General features: G+C 42.4%; 2 protein-coding genes across 2 annotated transcripts; one reads left to right on the plus strand and one right to left on the minus strand.

Moving 5' to 3' along the window:
• LOC308150336 (testis-specific serine/threonine-protein kinase 1-like) lies at positions 1-996 on the minus strand (the record flags this gene model as incomplete). Its single annotated transcript, XM_080523180.1, has 1 exon — positions 1-996. The coding sequence occupies one exon, from the start codon at positions 994-996 to the stop codon at positions 1-3; it is 996 nt and encodes a 331-aa protein (XP_080379306.1).
• A 7,962-nt stretch (positions 997-8,958) lies between these two features.
• LOC308159675 (FERM domain-containing protein 6) lies at positions 8,959-15,600 on the plus strand (the record flags this gene model as incomplete). The annotated part of the gene is made up of 12 exons (XM_080533491.1): positions 8,959-9,036; positions 9,262-9,352; positions 10,596-10,675; positions 10,908-10,984; positions 11,219-11,414; positions 11,675-11,830; positions 12,248-12,313; positions 12,779-12,847; positions 12,966-13,140; positions 13,367-13,651; positions 14,720-14,851; positions 15,221-15,600. The coding sequence occupies 12 exons, from the start codon at positions 8,959-8,961 to the stop codon at positions 15,598-15,600; spliced, it is 1,785 nt and encodes a 594-aa protein (XP_080389617.1).
• Positions 15,601-19,832: the final 4,232 nt, after the last annotated feature.

The raw sequence follows: 19,832 nt of genomic DNA on the forward strand, positions 1-19,832 counted from the left end.
TCATGAATCTGCAGGTATGTCTTGACTTGTAACAGGGGAGGCTGCCTTTTCCTTGACCCTAGATGGTCCAGCAACATCTTTGCTCTCCATGGGTTTGGGATCCGATTCCTCAGCATTAGCCCCTTTAGAAGTGGAAGGCCCATCTTTCTTATTCCCTGGGTGTGATTTGGATTTACCCTGCATCCATGCATGCTCAAGAATGACATCAATCTCAATTCGCTGGGTCACGTCGGGGTTAAGCATCCGAAGGATCAGGTCTTTGCATTCTGACGGTACACTCTTGCTTCGCGGGAAATGAACAGAATGTTTTTTCTGCATCTTCAGCATCTTCTTAATGTTGGCGTCGTCATATGGCATACATCCACAGAGCAGGATGAACAGAACCACGCCCATGCTCCACACGTCACACACTTTGGGGTTGTACGGGATTCCCTCTAAAACCTCTGGTGCTGCATAAGCTGCGGAGCCGCAGAAAGTTTTACTGAGGATCATTTGTCCATCCTCATGGTAACTGATTCTCCTGGCGTACCCAAAGTCTGCCACTTTGAGATTGAAGTCCTTGTCCAAGAGAAGGTTTTCGCATTTTAAGTCTCTGTGGACAACGTCTTTGTCGTGTGCATATTTCATTGCGCTTGACAGCTGTCCGAATAGCTTCTTGGAGAAATCCTCGGGTAAAGCACCTCTGGATTTGATGAGGTCCAGTAAGTCCCCTTGCGCACCAAGCTCCATAATCATGAACACCTTTCCTTCTGACGTCTCGAAAATCTCGAAGATCTTAACGATGTTGCGGTGGTTTAGGGATGCAAGGATCTCCAGTTCCCGGGGCAAGAATTTCTCCAAGAAATCCGCTGTTGATTTTTTTTTGTTCATAATCTTCACTGCAACACGTGTCTTCAGAAGCTCGGAATAAGCAGATTTCACTTTGGCGTGGGATCCCTCCCCTACACTGTTGCCTAAAGTATATCCTCGTTTCTGCAGCACCTGTGAGTCGTCCATGGTAAATTATGATGATTGGTGAAATAAAACAATCAATCACCATAATGGTCGACTGACTATTGCATTCAGATGACCATTAGATAATGAACAAATTCATCAGTTAGTTTCAAATATGTATGTGTATGAAGTTGATCTTTATGACATATTCTGTTGCGTCATAAGGGCTTGGAGAACCACATTATGACGTCACAAGAAGTAGCCTATAACAAGGCTATAAGATGTATGACAAAAACACACTACATGATTTTACTTTACAGTTGTTTTTGGTGAACTGTATCAAATAATCAACAACGAAAAGTTTACACCAACACACACACACACAACTGATATAATAAAGTTGCTATAGTTGCATAATTAGCCGAGTTATGTTATGTTAATGTTATGTTAATTTTATTTATAATGCGCCCCCCATCCAACTTTTACATCGGCCCGGGGCGCAGAGTTGGTGATCAATGAAGTTAAAACCAGTGGTATTTGTAGAGATTGTATTGAAATGAATTGCAATTTTGCAATCACTACATGTGGGATGGAGGTATGATATGGCAGATGTAGTGCGTGGCGATCCCGCGCGCCCGTCTCGTTCTAGCGACTCAACTCGTATTACGAGTTGCTTACCTTCACCAAGTGCGCTCGCCAACTAAAGCACTTGATTACCGTTGATATAAACATACTATACTAGTCCATCAGCAGCACAGTATATGGGAGAACTTGGTGATAAGCATAATATGAGTTCACTCATATTAGACATTATGCGCTCTGCGCTGCAGGCTATGCGCGATGCAAGACAGCTGAGAGGAGACGGTGTGTGTGCACTGCATTTATATCACAAAATGTACATTTGATAAGTAAAAGTAAGCTAGCTAAGTAAGTAATCTAGCTAACTATGATTGGAAACGAAGTACTATCCAGTTAGAATTATAGAAGATCTAGTTGTGTTTTCCTGCTGGTCTCGCATGGGTTTGAACAGACTTTGGGATCAACTAGCCTACAACATCTCCATAGGCTACATTATAACTTTCCATCCTTTGATGTAAGGATCTTGTAACTTCGCAAACAATAGCAGCATTTAAATAGTTTAGTTTATGTTTGTAGTATATTTTACTTGAACACACACACATACATGAATTGTATAGTATGGGCCTGAATTATTTGCCTTTTGACTTGCTTAAGTTCTGTAAGATTCTCCTGGCTGTGGGGGTTTTACGAACCTTTGTTCTTAAAACCCATATGGTCATTTATAAAATGGAGGGCCAAAGTGACTGTACCTTAAGATGGCCTCCTGACCTCTGCCTCTTTTTCACACCTCAAGCATCTATGCAGTGACTGTGATTGGGCCATTGTTGTAGTTTGCATACGAACGGACATAAAGTAGAGAGCACAGGGGCAGCTCTCTCTCTCATTCACCTCAGCTGACCATGTATCCTGTATACTTTGTACCTGTGTTTCAATAAATAGTCTTAAACTACTCAGAATTATATTCTTCATTTTAGTATCCAACAAGTAGCTTAATAAACAACATGTTCAACTGGAAAAGGTAGTGAGCAGTGAGCACAGAATTTCGTGTTTTGACTCTGCTGGGAGTTCGTTAAAAATGCCTTCAAAAAAGCCATCAATATATATACATTTGCCATATATCATACCTCCACTATGATTGGAAATTAAGTAGTGTCCAGTTGTGGAATTATATTTAGCAGTAGCGATATTGGGGCAGTTCTTATGCGCTCTGCCCTGCTGGTTGTGCGATTCAGGACAGCTGTGAAAGGAGACTGACCAGGCAATAATCAGGGTCTATTCAGACATTCAGCAACCCTGCAAATTGCATGGAATTATACATGGTCTCGACCAGGGAAATTGCCTGTGCGGATTTCCCTGGTCAGTCCCATTCACACTTAAGCCGACCCTGGAAATTATTGCATGGAATCTACTGGGAAGGCTCGTATGTGTGAAAGGGGCTATACTCATCTACCTACCCACACATGCACATACTGAGAGAGCACATGAAGAATAGGCAACGCCATCATTAACACCTATTCCTTGATCACGATTGATTTACCTAATTTGTTTCTCTCATGTAAAGTTGACTATGTAAACTTATCTTTACTTTAATTTCTCATGTTTTCTTTCGTTTGTTTGTTTTAGCTTTTTGTTTAGTTTTTTATTGATCTCTTTATTTTGTTCTGTCATTTTTATATTTTTCTTTGATTTATTTTTCATTAACTTTAATCAAATTCTATGATCAAGGGAGACACTCGATAAGCCCCTCGGGGTTTCTTGTCTTCCTTGCACCTACTCTACCTATGATGTATTATGGTTATTATATGTATGAATAATAATTTTACTGTGTGCAAAAAACAAACAAACAAAAAATTCATCATGGCTGATACATGCCATAGGATTGTGTATGTGAGAGAGAGGGCATCCTCTTTGTCCAGTGTATCTGCCCCTGGAGTAAATTTGAAAAGCCCCTCATGCAACCAGCTGATCTTGGGAATGCTGTATCCAAACACAGTCCCAATTGAAAGCAGCCAAGTGACCCCCCCCTTACCCTAGCCTCCCGTCTCTCAACACCCCCTTTCCAGAGCACAGTGGCATTATGGGATGACGTAATGTGTGCCCAAATTCAGCAAAGGACCGAAATGACACAGGCTGACTGCAAGAAAGAGGGATGGGGGTGGTAATGTCAAAGGGCAGGAGATGGGGAGGGGAAGGGGGCTATTAGGCTCATCTCTCCCTGAGAGAGTGGAAGAAGACAATGCACTGCCGTACTCTCGCTATTAACAGGCAAGGAAACCACAGAGAACCAGGTGATTACAGGGGGGACAGCATTGTCCAGCTCACAATACAAGGGGCAGTGCATCCCCCCCATTGACTCACAGAGGCCTATCCGGTCCACCAGCAGAGCCCAGCGTGGTCAAGCATCTCACACCCCTCAGTGTTTGATGAAATTGATAAATAGATGTCCGTTTCAATCAATCTGAATAAGCCTGGAGTGCAGTGTGTGTTTTCATTTATATGTGTCTATCTACTGTATATAGACAGACTTTACTGTACTCATTCAATGTGATATAGTCCTACAGTTTAAGAAGAAATTATTATTATAAAAAGTATTATCCTAACATAACATTTCATTATTATATAATTACAGTATTGTCTGCAAACCAAATTCCAGTGATTACTGAATTTGGAGATACAAGACCAATGTCGTCCATTAGATGTAATCGCAGATGAGCTAATGCTAATCCTGGTAATCTGGTTCTTATAGAGATAAAGCCTGTCAGACAACACAAATACTTTTGCTCAATACATTCATTAGCATTGAATTCATATCTTTGGATAATTTGTCTGAAGAAGAAGCTTAAAACAAAGTTAATGAAAAAGAGTGACTAAAAATGTGACTAAATGGATGGGGCATTCAAAAATAATTATATCATTCAAAGCATTCTCTTATTTGAACATCATAAAATAGGCCTGTTAGAAATGATGGATTTTCAAATGAAAGGACAAAAGTCACAGTGCGTTTGAGATCTGCAACATTTGTAACACTCCAACCTGCAATGTGCACATTTAAACCACGAGACGTCTGAATAGATCACACTAGAGAGGTGGTCTGAATAGAGAACACTAGAGAGGTGGTCGTGCTTTAGAAACGTGTTGCAGCCCACACAACATATCGTGACGTTAGAATTATAAGGTTCTATCTCAATTTTTGTCAAAATTGAGTTTTTCCACATAATCTGATCCATTGGGTGTTTATTAACGCCTGTGTGGTGTTATTTTTAAAATGTTGACATTTTTGAGTTAGTAATTCATAAAATACAAAGGTTCCATCTCACAAAACATAATGGAATGTAAAAACGTTGACGCTCAATATCTCTGAACTACCCTAAACGGAGATAGAACCTTATCATTCGAAACGGAGATAGAACCTTCTCATTCTAAGCTCACGATATATGATATAACTTCTCTATGAGTACACATGAGATCCGCACAGCTATTTTAGTTCATTAGAAACTACACAGTAAGACATATCCGATATGCTTTTCAGTAAAAACATAATTTCTAAACAAAACAGAAGTAAATCCACCCCTCGGTTGATTTCACTTGGTATAATCCAGCCAGGAGCGCCTCGGAGCGCATTTAACCATCTAGGAGCTGTGAGAAAGTTCAGTGTCCAACTCCTTCTCCCTCCGGTGACCGGCCCGTTACCGTTAGACCGGGGCTCCATGTGTCATCTTTTCTATCTCCTAATCCTTCAATAACAGCTTTACACTTCTGGTTGTAGACAAGTCTATTTTTTGGTGTTTGCTGTTTCAATCGTTCGATGGGTGAGTGATTTTTGGATTTACATTTAGAGGGATGTATAATTTAGAGGGGTGCATAATATAATAATAATTGTGTGCTCGTTTCCAACCTGCTGTTCAGCCGGGAGACTACGCATCTATTGCGCCGAAAGAAACGTATATTATATTTCATGATGTATTATTCGCCCGTGTGCATAAGCTTGTTATTACATTAACTTCATTACGTCTACATTTGGAACTTGTCAGAGAGTAAGCTGTCCAATGCCAGTACTAATCTCAACTAGTAGAATCTTACGGCACTATTGGATTACTCTCTGTAGGCCTACATCACTGGAATCAATCAATTGTAAATCGTGTGTGTGCGTGTGTGTGTGTGTGTGTGTGTGTGTGTGTGTGTGTATTCTGTGTTTTTAAGATGTTCTGATTGAACCGTGTTGACTGTTTCAACTGGTTTAAATGTAAATGTGCATCCTAATCCACAAACAAACATTTCAGTTTATATGTATGTATATATATATATATATATATATATATATATATATATATATAGAGAGAAAATTAGCCAATATATAGTATATATAGAAAATTGTTTTTCCAAATAATATGGAGTTGGATGTGTGAGAAAAAAAAGCCTATGCATATATATCTATATATAGCAATCATATAGATATATATGCATAGGCTTTTTTTTCTCACATCCAACTCCATATTATTTGGAAAAACAATGGCTGTACCAAAGGGAAAACCATGTAATGGATGCCTTGCTCATCTGAGACTGGAATGCTGGTTCTTCTGGGGGTGATTTGTTTCGGTCTTGTGGTGTGTTCGTTCCTTCATCGTGATTTCACGTGCTACAGGGAGGTGTTCAAGGTTTAGCAGGGAGTTGGCATTTCTGTGTGCCTCAAAAGGCACGTGGACAGTATAGCAGTGTATAGGAGTGTTGTTTTTACACCAAGCATGTTCAAAACCAGGGATTATAACAGTCTTGAGGGGGAATTTAGGCGTGCAGATGGCTACTCATATGATGCCAGGTCCCACTCCGGTCAGTAACCAGGGGGATGTCAGAGGATGAGTGACGTCACTTCACACATCAGAATATCTGCATACTTGTTTGTGAGATGTAGTAGTAGGCTACGAAGTGCAGCGCATTACATAACCTGCCTGCAACTATTTATGAAGGTGTGCCAGTTTAGGTTGTTGATAGGGTACTCCCATGGCTTCAGTTATAATTTTTAGTTCAACTGTAAGTTTCCACTTGGCATATGTCAGTTTGAATGTCACCACTCCTTCTCACTAGGTTTGATTGCATTAAAGTGCAGTGGAATCAAAGGGCCAAGATTTATGATCAGTTCTGGGACAAAGGTCTAACCCGGAGTGTGTTTTCATCCCACATTACTCACATTCCCGAGTTTGCAACACTATGTTATCATTGTTTTGTCTGTCTTTCTTCTCAGATCATTATAATATGGACAGGAGATGTGCTTCACTTGTCACTTCTTGTACACAAACTGATGTGTTCGCATTTTATTACATTTTTGTAATGCATCATTTAACTGTGTGTGTGAATTATAGTTTATTTCAGAATAACTACTTCAGCAGTTAGTTGAATACATGATTAATCTCTGAGCAGGTGCAATCAACATGCGTTCTTTATAACATTGATGGGACTAATGGGAATGTTTGATACTGTAGTTAATAAATAAACGAGATGATGCCACATGCAGGAGGAAAATGAGTCACTCTACCGTGCATTGAAGTAACCTTGTTTAAAGGGGTGGGAGGGGGGCATGTTTATTAAAATAAGCTAGACGTTCTTAGTTTTTTTACCCCATCCGGAGAAAACTCAAAGCACTATGTGAGCTGGCTTTCAATATGAATGTTATTCTATATTCCAGAAGTGATCTTCTAATCAGATTTTGGCCGTTGCCTGGAGCGTGTATGACTTCATTGTAAAATTGGCACTTAATGAGATGGCAGTGCGTTTTAGGCTGCTGGATTTTCTGGTTTTCTCTAACTGTTTGCGTTCCCTCTGCTGGGCAGGTGTGAGTGAGATACTGTTTAAACATGTTAAAGGAGCATGTTGTCAAGAGTCTTTGTCAGGAAGCCTCACACTCCTTGAGACTGACTGTGGCTCAGCCAGCGTCTAAATGATTGAAAGTCGTCAGCTCGCAGCTGTTCGAATCCCCGGCTGGCCACGTGTTAAAGTGTCCCCTGAGCAAGGCACTGAACCCCTAATTTGCTCCGGGGCCTCCTTCAATGCCTGTGACCTGTTGCTTAGATGCCCCCTCTAGAGCACAAATGCATTTCGTTGTACTCTATGGAATGGCAAACTTTGAATCCCTTTCCCCCTTTCCCCCTTTCCCTAGAGGGTGTGAGTGAATCAGGAGAGTATAATGTGATGAGTCACTTTTATTTCACGTTCCACTTCAGTCTTAGAAGACTGTAAAAAGCTCGTCTGACAATGGGCATGTCTTAGTAGGAATAAGAGTGTGGAGTCAATGTGAAGAGGTAAGATACCATCATAGCAATTCTTAATGCAGGGGTTAAACATGTTTCAGCGTGTTACTGACAAACCAGTTTTTCTCAACGTTGTGATTGTTAGGCTACATTAGGGTTGTAGTTCACAGGTTTCTTTTGGTTTTATGAGCTCATCCAGGTATCCTTAGTAAGTTAGTTTCTTTTGTTGTTGTTTCTTTTCAGGCAGTTGCTTTTATGAAAATAGAACTTTAAAATCTCTCCTGTCTTCAATGTTATCATGGCAACAGGAGAATACTATAACCTCTGTTCATCTAAGCTTACTGTCTATATGCTTTATACAGCCTAGTTCTGTATTCACTCCTGGGTAAGACCCAGCGTGGGACTGTTCGCTCATTAATCTGATTCATTGATTTGGAGAGATAAGCCTCTCTTAATCAGACGAGGATTGGGCTTTGGGTCGGTAGTAGAAGGGCTGGGTAGAGGTGGGCCCTGCCTACAACCCAAAACACTGCCTTTGCAATGGTCTGTGTGGCCTCAGGTCACAGACTTCCCAAACATAGTGCTACTGCTGTCTAGACCTGGAGAGATGTGGTAGGGACAGACTCAAAGCCCCCTGTATTCTTGTATGGGCTATTAAAATGGGTGACTGTTTTTGTCCCTGCTCTTGAGATTGCCTTGTTTGATGACTAATGTTTCTGACATCATATACCCCTCTTCCAGTACTTCCAGTCCATATAGCCATTAGGCAGAGACCAGCCATGTGGAGTAAGTTGGCCAAATAATGTGAGGAATGTCATCTCCTCATGGTGTTTATTTATCTCTGGAAATGGGATTTGCCTTATTTTCTAGGCTGATTGACCAAGAAAATAAATAATAATAATTATCTATTTTGTAATAATTCTCTTGTCCTCAGCTTTATTCTATTGTTTTCTGTGAGATTGGAATGTCTTTTCATGATACTGGTTTGTATGATTGCTTTTTTAAGGAATGTATTCGTTTTGCACTTCTACGGTAATCTAATCGCTCTGATTTATCTTTTTTTAGATAGAAAATTAAAGGCGTTGGGCCCCTGACCAGGAAGAAAAACTGAAAAAGAGGCAGAGTGTCGGAGAGGAAAAGAGACTGAGGCAAACTGAAGGGGTCTGACTGAGAAGACGCTTGTTGCAGACGGACCCCAGACACCATGTCTCTCTCTGCAAAGCAGGAGAGAACTGTCTGTGTTCTGCTCCCCAACAAAGAACAGCTGGATATCACCGTGGGGGTGGGTGTCTGACTATTATTTTCTCATTTTTTATTATATATTCTGGCTGTCTGTTTGTCTTTCGGTGGGTCAACCAGGGATTTCTATTGAAGGATCAAGGTTTGAGGCATCATGTATCAATGATTTCCTGCCCCCCCCCAAACTATGACTATACTGCTGCGTATTTATGTTTTTGTGTTCACTCTGTTCATTACATTGTCTAACTTCTCGTTCTGCTCTGTGAAGATTAAGTCCACAGGACAGGATGTGTTCAATTGCGTGTCAGAGCTCCTTGGAATCAAAGAACTCCATTTCTTTGGCCTTACAGTGGTGAAGGGTAAGTCCTATCCAGCCCTCCTACCCATTGACCCCAGAGCCACACAACCTTTACATGCTGTAACAAGCTGAATTCATGCTAATTGTTGAACACAAAACTGTTCAGCAATGGTTGTGTTAGTCCATCACATGCGACACGTACACACAGTCACAAACAAACAGGCCCTAGCACTCGCTGTGATCTGCACAATTTGAGGTGGGAAAAATGTTGTTGTGTTTCAAGTCAGCATTACTGAGAGGTCTAATCTTCTTCAGCCATTGAGCAAGCTCCTTCTAATTTTCCTGTATAATTCAGTAGTCTTTCTTTCCCATTCTCTAGTTCCTGTTCTCTTTCTCTCTTTGTTCTAATATGTAGAAACGCCATGGTAATCTTGTGTGGCTCACCTCTTGAACAAGAGGCCTTTTGTTTTTGTGATGTGGGGGCCAGCAACCACTCAGGCTTGGATTCCAGCAATATTAACTTCATTAAGCCTGGAATGTGCTCCTGCATTCCACCTCTTCAGTGGAGGGAAGGAGGGATGGATGGATGGAGGGAGGGAGGGTAAGGGAGGGTTAGAAGCGGATGAAAAAGAGGTAGGGGGAGGTGAGATGACGTCGAGTCTCGTTCAGAGACCAAAGTGAAAGGGAGGATGAGAGAGGGGAAAGTGAGTAAGAAGGAGTGGGGATGTAATGAAAGGAGAGATGGATGGTTGGAGAGTGACTTGTGAATGAGTCATGCGGTCTGGTTAAAGTGGTTAGGCAATGAAAGACATTTGTTAAAAATATGGATTCCTCCATCTCTTGAGGAGTACCAGAGAGCACCTCTCACTGCCCTTACACATGCAACCTGCTTGTCAGCCCTCCCATTGAACGAAAACATGGATTGTGATGAGATACAACTAGTTATTTTGTTTCATGTGTAATCCCTGAAAATGAAGCCAATAGAGTGAGGAGTGACCACATAAACATTACACACATTGTGAAATGATTCACCACCTTTTTGTGGTCAAGGTTACACTGAGCTCTGTCAACAGTCTCCGGTGTTTGTGTCTGCGCTGCCATGCTCAGAGAGAGATATTAGCATTAGCATAGCTGTTGTTTTCCTCCTAGCCGCCTTGCTCACAAATGGAAGAACAGTTTTTTTCCCTTCTTTTTTTTCCATCTAATTAATTTAATTGTTAGGCAGATTTAACGCATGAATTCATTATTCTTTTGTTCGGTTACTGAGTGTGTTCTTGTTTCCTGTTTCATTTTCTTTAATCCAGACAATGAGCACATATTTCTGGATATGGAAGAGAAACTGACCAAGTACTTCCCTAAGGAATGGAAGCAAGAGCCAGCGAAGGTAAGAATGCTCGCTGATGTATCACGTCATGGAGAGTGGCTAATGTGCATGTACTGAACAATAATCATGTTCACAAACACTCTACTCTCCCCTCCTTGTTAAACAGACCACTGCAACAGCTCATTGCCCTACATAATAGCCCTGTATTGTCCTTAACATGACAAAAAAATGTCATGCTGTGTACCAGCAAGGCTCATTCAACCATGGCTGTGGTTGTGTGTGCCTCCTACAGGGTTTACAGAAGAGAGCGTTGCCCTTGCTGCTCTGCCTCAAGGCACAGTACTACGTGGAGAACGGCAGACTAATCTGGTGAGTCTTTCTACATGTCCACCCTTCTCTTCTTCCTCCTTTCCCGTTCCTCTCCAACTCCCACAGTTCATTAATGTTCTTGTTATTCTTACCTCCTGCAACTCTTTCTTCAGCCTAACTACCCTTCCTATTCCCATGTGTATTCCCTCCAAGCGGTTGTCTATGTATTGCACCACCCCCCCCCCCCCCCCCCATCTCTTCAATTCCCCTCTCCCCCTCTGTGTGTGGTGTCAGTGAGAGGCATGCGCGGCGGCTGTACTACTCTGACCTGCGGGAGCGTGTGCTACGGTCTGAATGCCGTCAGCAAGAGGAGGTGTACTTCCAGCTGGCAGGGTACGCCCTGCAGGCCGACCTGGCTGACCACCCCCTGCCAGGGGAGACGGAGGGAGGAACCCCTTACTTCCAACCCAAAGAGTACTTCCCTCCCTGGGTATGTATGTGTGTGAGAGTGTGGAAATTATGTTTTAGATTTAGTATGTTATGTTTTGTCTTTTGCACATAGTATATTATGAAAAAGGCTAATGCTGAATTGAGTGCAAACATTTTTTTTTTTTTTTTTTCTCTCTTTTACACACTCTCTCTCTCTCTTTCTCTCTCTCTCTCTCTCTCTCTCTCTCTCTCTCTCACTCACCTCACCTCACCTCACCTCACCTCACTCACCTGTCTGTCCATCGCTCCCCCCTGCTTTAGATTGTTGCCAAACGTGGGGTGGACTACCTCCAGTGTCATGGACCAAAGGTGCATCGGGAGCTTTGGGGCATGACCGCCCGGGACGCAATCCTGCACTTCATCAGGGAGTCCTGCCGCCTCGAGGATGTGCCCGTCACCTTCTACAGACTGCAGAAGGTCAGCGGTTATGGGAAGGATGACAACACAATATTTATGGCAATACCATATTGCTGAATGAACCTTTATGATACAATGAATGTTGTTCACGTCACAAAAGACAGGCCTATTGTTTAATCTGAATTCAAGGAATCAGTTTTTCCTTTCATTTGATCTGTGCCTTCGTATCATAAGCCCAGTTTATTGTCCTCCCCACTCTGAAATCACTCAGCTATTGAGGGATATTGTGAAAGCTGGTACACCAATTACGTAATTTATCATGATCAATTTACATTTTCCACAGCTTCTTACTGTAGTCCAGCCTCCACATTGTAGCCCAATGTTGTTCAGTAAAGGAGTAGAGGGGAGAAACCGTGGGACGGCTTGTTATCTTATTGCTCAAATGCTTGCCTGACATCTCATCTTTCATTTCTACAGGACAAGAAAGAGGAGAGAGGCACGGCATTGCTGGGTCTGACCCTGAGAGGAATGCAGGTTTATCAGGTGTGTGTGGTTTGAGTGGTGTGAGTGGTGTGTGTGTCAGAACCTGCCTTCTTTCAAAGTGACTCATAGTGGTCATGAAATACCCCACAGCAGGAACCATGTAAGGAATGTGTGGGTTATCCACAAAGACACTAAAAACAGAAGATACGGGCCGCCTGCCATCCACATAAGTCTTTGTTCTGTCCGTCAGAGGCCATCTGTGTGGATTAAGGGTCTGGGCCAGGGCGATTACTGACCCAGCAGACCGTGAGATACCTTCAGGTCCTTATGGCCTCTTAGCCTGGTCCAGATGGCCCCAAGGAGGGAAAACGTGACTATTTTGACAAGTACCAAGTACCAAGTTGAAGTTGTTGAACAACAACAGCTTACCCAATATGTATCATCACATATCACACTCCCAAAAGCATCTAATGTGTGTTTTGTGTGTTTTTTTATGTGTGTGTTTTATGTGTTTTGTTTTTGTAGGAGGTGAACAACATACGGCAACTGCTTTATGACTTTCCCTGGTCTAACGTAGGACGGCTCACCTTCCTGGTACATAGAATATTCTTTTCATTCTCTGTCATCTGTTGAAATTAAGTGGCCGTTCTAATGATTATTTAATGAGCATTACTTACCGGGGCTCTGTATGATTTCATGTTGTACTGTCCAGGGTAAGAAATTTGAGATCCAACCAGATGGTTTGCCATCGGCGAGGAAGCTGGTGTACTATACAGGGTCACCGTTCCGCTCGCGACATCTCCTCCTCCACCTGAGCAGCAGCCATCGCCTCTACCTGAGCCTCCAGCCAGCCCTGAAACACCTGCGCCAGCTGGAGGAGAGTGAGGGTGAGCATGAAGAAGGGAAAGAGGACGACCGTTTGGGAGTGATTAGATACCACGCAGAATGTTTAACTATACACACTTTGAAAATGATGAACTCAATTGAATTGTTTAGTATCAAAATGCTAAATAATAGTGTTTGCATCATATTGTATTACTGTGTATGTTTTATAACTTCTTAAATTCAGATTTTGGATTAAAAGTCCTCTCCTTCTCGCTCCCACCTCTCCAGAGAAGAAGCGATACAGAGAGTCCTACATCAGCGATGACCTGGATCTGGACCCCCCGGGTAGCGAGGGCAGCCCTGGCCTGTCCCGACATTCTACTAGCAGCTCTGGCATCGAGGCTGACACCCGGCAACATAGCATCTCCATGGAGATGGGGTCCATGGAGGAGGAGGGACCACGACGGGCAGAGAAGTGTTTCAGCTCGGCGGCCAGCCACGGCAGCTCCCACACCTCAGGCATCGACACAGGCAGCAAGGCACGGACTGACGAGGAGGAGTGGCAGGAGGAAGGTGAGAAGGATTTTTTATCACTTTTTACCTTGATGTATTATGTTGACACAGACTCCCAAAATAATGAGATAATTTGCATTATTCTGGTAAAAGGAACTGCGATGCCCATCACTCAACAAAAGGATGAGTATCACTGGTGATACTTACGATACCGATTTATCATAATAATAATTAATTGTATTTATATAGCGCTTTTCCAGGGCTCAAAGACGCTGATGGCCAATTGGCACTATTTTAAATCTAAATCTACATTTATTTATTTTTTTTTACCTGTTTTTGTCTGTTGTCTGTTACACAAGAACCATCCATCTGAGGTACAGAATAAATGCTCTATTTTTAGTCAACAAACTGTATGGTCATTAATTTGTGTACAATATAAATTCTTCCATTATTTTTTGTGATCAATTTTTTATTATTATTATTTCAGGGAGTAAAACAAGGGGAGTGGTAACATACAAATAAACAAAGGAGAAAATAGAATAACAAAAATGCGGTTTACCAGTACAAATACAAAATTCGCATAAACCTTTCACCCCCCCTCCCCTTCCCAATCTCCCCCACCCACCGCTCCTCCCACAAATGTCCCTCCCGCCAGATACCTCCCACCCACCCACCCAATCACAACCCCCCCGCCACCCACCCCCACCCCACAGGACCCCATGGAAGGAGCAAATTGATTAGCCTATAGTAGCGTCTTCAGAATGGTGATGGTTTGGTCCCAGCGAGAAACATTATCAGAGAGTGCCTGATGCCTATTAGCAATCCAATGCTCCATGCTGGCTAAGTCTATGAAGTCAAGGATCCACCTCTGCGTGGTCAGGAAATGGGGTGACTTCCACCTGCAAGCTATAAGCCTTTTGGCCGCTGTAAGGCCGGCCAGCCAGATGCGTTTTTGTTTAGTATTTAAATCCAGAGTTGAACTGTCAATTAGCAATAAGACTGATGGCGAGTGTGGGATCTGCTTGGACAAGATGAGGGACAATGTGTCACAAACCTTCCTCCAGAAATCCAGGGCATTCCCATATTCTTCCATTATTTGATGAATTCATCAATTGATGTATTCTCCAGAGACCCATGTCAGTGTTGGGAGTCCAGGGGAAGTTTCCGTGGACAACCCAGAGGAGATGCTCCAAGTGACGGAACTTATTGAGGGTGTGTCAGGTGATTGTCCTGTACTCACCTCAGTGACACACTGGGGAGGTGAGTTTAATTTTTATTTTTTTATTACAGGAAGGCTCTTATCACATAATACACACAGCATGTAGTGTTTGTGAATTCCTGGATTTGTATACTTCTGTCTGAATGTAGTGAACCTACAGAGAAATATTAGCTATCATTTATAAAGAACAAATATTATTTAGTCACAAATACGCCCCCTAGTGTTTCCTTTTTCTTGAATTGTGATATTGTTTTAGTTAATTTCCATCAAGAACTTTGTAACGGATGTAGGTATTAAAATACCTTGTTTTCACTGAATTGAATGATTTCAGTTTTAACAGGATTCAAGGGGGATTCCATAGACACAAACGATGATCTGGTGAAACTGCGCAGCAAAGATTCCCAGGTTAGCTATCCTATCCTCCTTGTCCTCTTCAGATACCCCATGTTTTCTACTGCTTTGTATCACTCATGTGTTTTTTTTTTCTTCTGTATTGCAGGTGGTAAAGTCGAGGGCTCACGGCTGTGTGGACAGACACAGTCAAAGTCTGGATGACGTTCGTCTGTTCCCTCCCCCCGCCCCCCTGGGAACCACACTACTGCCTGACTCCTCCCACAGCTACACATTTGGCCTACCAGACTCCCAGATTAAAACCAAGAGCCTGGTGGGCGACAGTTATTACCTCCCCCTCCACTGCCCTGCTAAGCCTTCCTTCTACGGCCGCAGGTCTATGAACTGCCTCTCACTGGACCTCCTTGGTGACGAACAGCTGCTAGAGTTCATACTCTGAGCCCCCAGTACGGATGAGGGACCACTGATCAATACCCTTCAAGCCTGTGCTCTACCTCCCCTTCCAATTAAACTGTGGGATACAGGGAGAGGCTCCACATAGACTATGGAGCTCTTGATCAGAGCATTTCGAATCTGTATTTGTCATGTATGGTTTACAGTGTTTTGGTTGTGATAATGTGTGTGTGCTTACACATGTTAATTAGGAGGGTATATTAACTTTGTGTGAATGACAGATTCCCTCTATAGAGAAAGAAAGTTGTTCCTCCTTTGCGCTCTTCTCTATCTTGTGGATAATGTGACGCCCAGGACCTCATAACCTAGACATTTGATTCACCCCCATGCAGACTACACCTGGTATATTTATTGATCATGCTTGACATTACTTATGGTTTTGTATATACTTGTACATATTATTGTTATCTCATACTCCCATCATGTTATGCTCTTTTCTACTCTTTGATACTAACATTTATTCACAAGAAACAGTATCAAGTCAAGTCAAGAGTCAAGAGTCACTTTATTGTCCCATCACTGGGAAATTTGTATTGGGCTTACACCCCACAGCAGCCAACAAAGATCAACAGACAACAAAGAGCAACAGACAATACAGAATATTAGCACACAAACAGAAGGCGGACCTGATTAAAACAAGAGTGGAAATAAAATGATAAGCAAGATAAGTTACATTCATCTGGTGCAGTTTAAAAGTTTAACAGAAACGGGAATAAAAGAATTTTTAAATCTATTTAATCTAGCGCGGGGGACTCTGAACCTCCTCCCAGAGGGCAGCAGTTCATACTCTGCATGTAGGACATGGGAGGGATTCATGAGAATTCTATTAGCCTGTCTGAGAGTAGCCTGTTCAAAAATAGACTGCAGGGATGAGTGGTCTTTCACCCCTATGATCTTCCATGCAGTCTGTATCAGTCGGACCAGTTTGGACCTTAGTTTTACAGATAGGTTACCAAACCAAGATGTAATGCCGTATCTGATGAGACTCTCTAAGACAGACTGGTAGAAAAGTAGCATAAATTTTGGGTCAACACCATGAACTCTAAGGCGGCGTAGGAAGTGTAGTCGTTGTTGTAATCTGCTACAAAGGCTGTCTACATGAGTGCTCCAGGTGAGTGAGTTATCAATAAAAACCCCAAGATATTTGTAGGAGGCGACCTGAGAGATGGATTGTTTGTGGATGACCACAGGCCTGTGGTCCCCAACACCTCTGGGGTCGAACACCATCTCCTCAGTTTTCTTAACATTTAAAACCAGGCAGTTAACATCACACCATTTAACAAACCTCTGGATTTCAGAATAATAGTCATTTAGGTCACTGTCCTTTTTGATTAAAGCAAGGATGGCAGTGTCATCTGAAAATTTTATGATGCGGTTGCTAGGGTAGGTGCTTCTGCACTCGTTTGTGTATAAAGTAAAGAGCACAGGGGAACTGACTAAACCCTGAGGAGCACCAGTGCTTATGGTTCTGGGTTCCGAAAGAGTGCCATTAACACTGACCCGCTGTGTGCGGTTAGTTAAAAAGGAGTGATACCATTTTATAATGAGGGGGGGGACATTAAGCCCATTTAACTTCTCAATTAAAAGGTGCGGCTGTATCGTGTTAAAAGCAGAACTGAAATCAACAAATAAGAGTCGGACATAGTAGGTAGGATCCTAGGTATAGTAGGTAGGGTATGCAAGTCTCTAACATCATTTACGTCAATGTCATTGTAGATATGACGTTTCATTTACACCCTGTAGAAACAAGCACTCAGCTGTGGAAAATTCAAAATATTAGAGGCATATTGACCTTAAATTGTGCATCTTGCCATATGCAAACACGGGCCAAGACTCTGTCATCTCCAGTTAGTCCATAATTGGCATGTGAATTGTGGCATAGATTGTAAACAAAGCATTTGAACTTGGAGTGCCTCCAAAATGCAAAAGTACACTGTGATCTGATCTGCAAAACAAAAGGTCATTACTCCATGATGGTATCCTACTGTACGTTGGAATCCTACTGTACTGTATTACATGTAAATCTTTACATAAAAAAAAGAGTCAACACTGCTGTCCTCATCTTAGCTTTTTATTTCCCTTTTTGTCCTTTTGTGTTATACAGTACATTTAACAAATGTAATGCTTTGAAATAGACATTGAATGTGTAGACAGGATGCCTTTTCTCTAATCTTGTTTTGTTACACTACACCTTTCATTTCATGAGCACAGTCATGTTGTCACTTTCAGGCCTCCAGTGGCACTATTATTGTACACCCACAAAGAGTTTTTCTTTGCTTGCTCAACTGTGAGGGTCAATTACAGATTTAATTACAAGTTGAGTTAGTGTGCTTTGAGTTAAATCTAAATACTGATCTGATCAAAATATGATCAACATTTTGAACCAATCCAATATTTCAAATATGCTGCCTACTATGTTTCTCCAACCCTGATTCCCAAAAAGTTGGGACGCTGTGTAAAATGTAAATAAAAACAGAATACAATGATTTGATTTATGGAATAGAACCCATGCAAGGGGGGAGAGCTACGTCCATGATAGACCCAACAAGGAGGGTGAGAGCCGGACTTCCGTCGTGTGCATGTAATCTGTTATAATAACGGTTGAAACCCATGTACCAGACCGAGCCAACGGAGGAGAGGGAAGGAACCCCGTGAGCTACGAAATCCGAACCTGCACCCAACTGTAGGAGATGCGCCAGACTCCACTGACCAGTGCACTGAGAGGGAGGGACGAGACACACCCAACCCCAGAGCCACCGAGCCGGAGCCAGGGTCCGACCAGACGAACCCGCTGACCAGAGCCCAGAGGGAGAGACGGAACGCGCCCCCCAGAGCCACAGAGCCGCAGAGATGGAGTACCCCCCTCGGACCCCCAAGACCGATTAACCATAACCCATCCTGCGAGAGGTATGGAGTACCCCCGGACTATGGAGAGCGAGGCGGAACCCCGCCCCCCACAACCCCGGGCAACCAGCACACCCTGACGCCCAGTAACGTGCAGTGAGGTCATTGGCTGGGTAGGCAGTGAGCTATAAAAAAAAAATCATGCGATTAACGCAGCAGCCAGACTTCAAATGGCATAGCGCATACTATAAAGGGAATCAAATAGCCCTTATATCTTTTAACGCAGGCTCAAAACTCACTTCTTCAAGAAGTAGGCCTACTACCAGGATCCTCCCTGTTAAGCACCTATTGTATTGTTAGTTTGCTATTCTTAATTTTGCCTTAAAAAAGTAGTACCGGTACACTCCTACGTTAAATGCAATTATTGTAAGTCGCTTTGAATAAAAGCGTCGGCTAAATGACTGTAATGTAATGTAGGCTAATATACTATACTATAAAGTCAATGAATCACATAGCCCATATATACTATACTATCAAATAGCTGGTCAAAAATGTCATGTATTGTTATCTCATAACTACACATAGCGTAGCGCAACAGCCTGTATGGCATGGCCTACATTCACCTGCATCTCAACAGGATTTACAGCAGCACGCAAAACAGCTCAATGACAATATAAATTCACCTGCATCAGGACACAGGACACAGGACACAGGATCCACACAGCCAGTCCTTTTTTTTGTACCATTACGTTTGAAATGTTCGTACAATCTTCTGTCCCTTCCTTTGGGTTAATTGAGATAGGTCAGGTGTTGCCCTCCCATTTTCAATCACATTTCGTTTTTTGCTCAAAACTGAAGGTTGAAAATCTTTTTAACTGTTGGATATCCATGATGCCGAGATCGCAAGTTAGCTGGGGAATTTTAGAACCGCGGCGCAAACAGCAGAGGAATGCCGCTACGGCAAGCCAAACAAGCCAAACGCAAACTGTCAATCATGCTGTCAGACAGTCAGAAGCAGCGTGGCACGGTGCCTCAACGTCCATCAATGAAGACAATGTGAGAACAGACTACGCATGCGCAAACCTACGAAACCGTTGGTCTATCACTTCGCATAGCACAGAAGCACAAGCACAGTCTGCCTCTCGCACACACAGGTGCCTCTCGCCAGCAATCAGCAATCAGCTCGCTTTGGGAGCAAACTCTCCTGGTGCCAGGGCATGCATTCTATTTTTAAAACAACACATTTTACATCATTTATTTTTATTTTAACACATTAAAGTTAAGAATAATTAGTAAAATAAATTAAAAATATATATATTTTTGAGATAAAAAAATAATAAAAAAATATTTAAAAAAGACTGATATTCTTTTTCT

This window comes from Nansenia antarctica, assembly GCF_963989245.1.
Source record: "Nansenia antarctica genome assembly, chromosome: 1".
NCBI lineage: Eukaryota > Metazoa > Chordata > Actinopteri > Argentiniformes > Microstomatidae > Nansenia > Nansenia antarctica.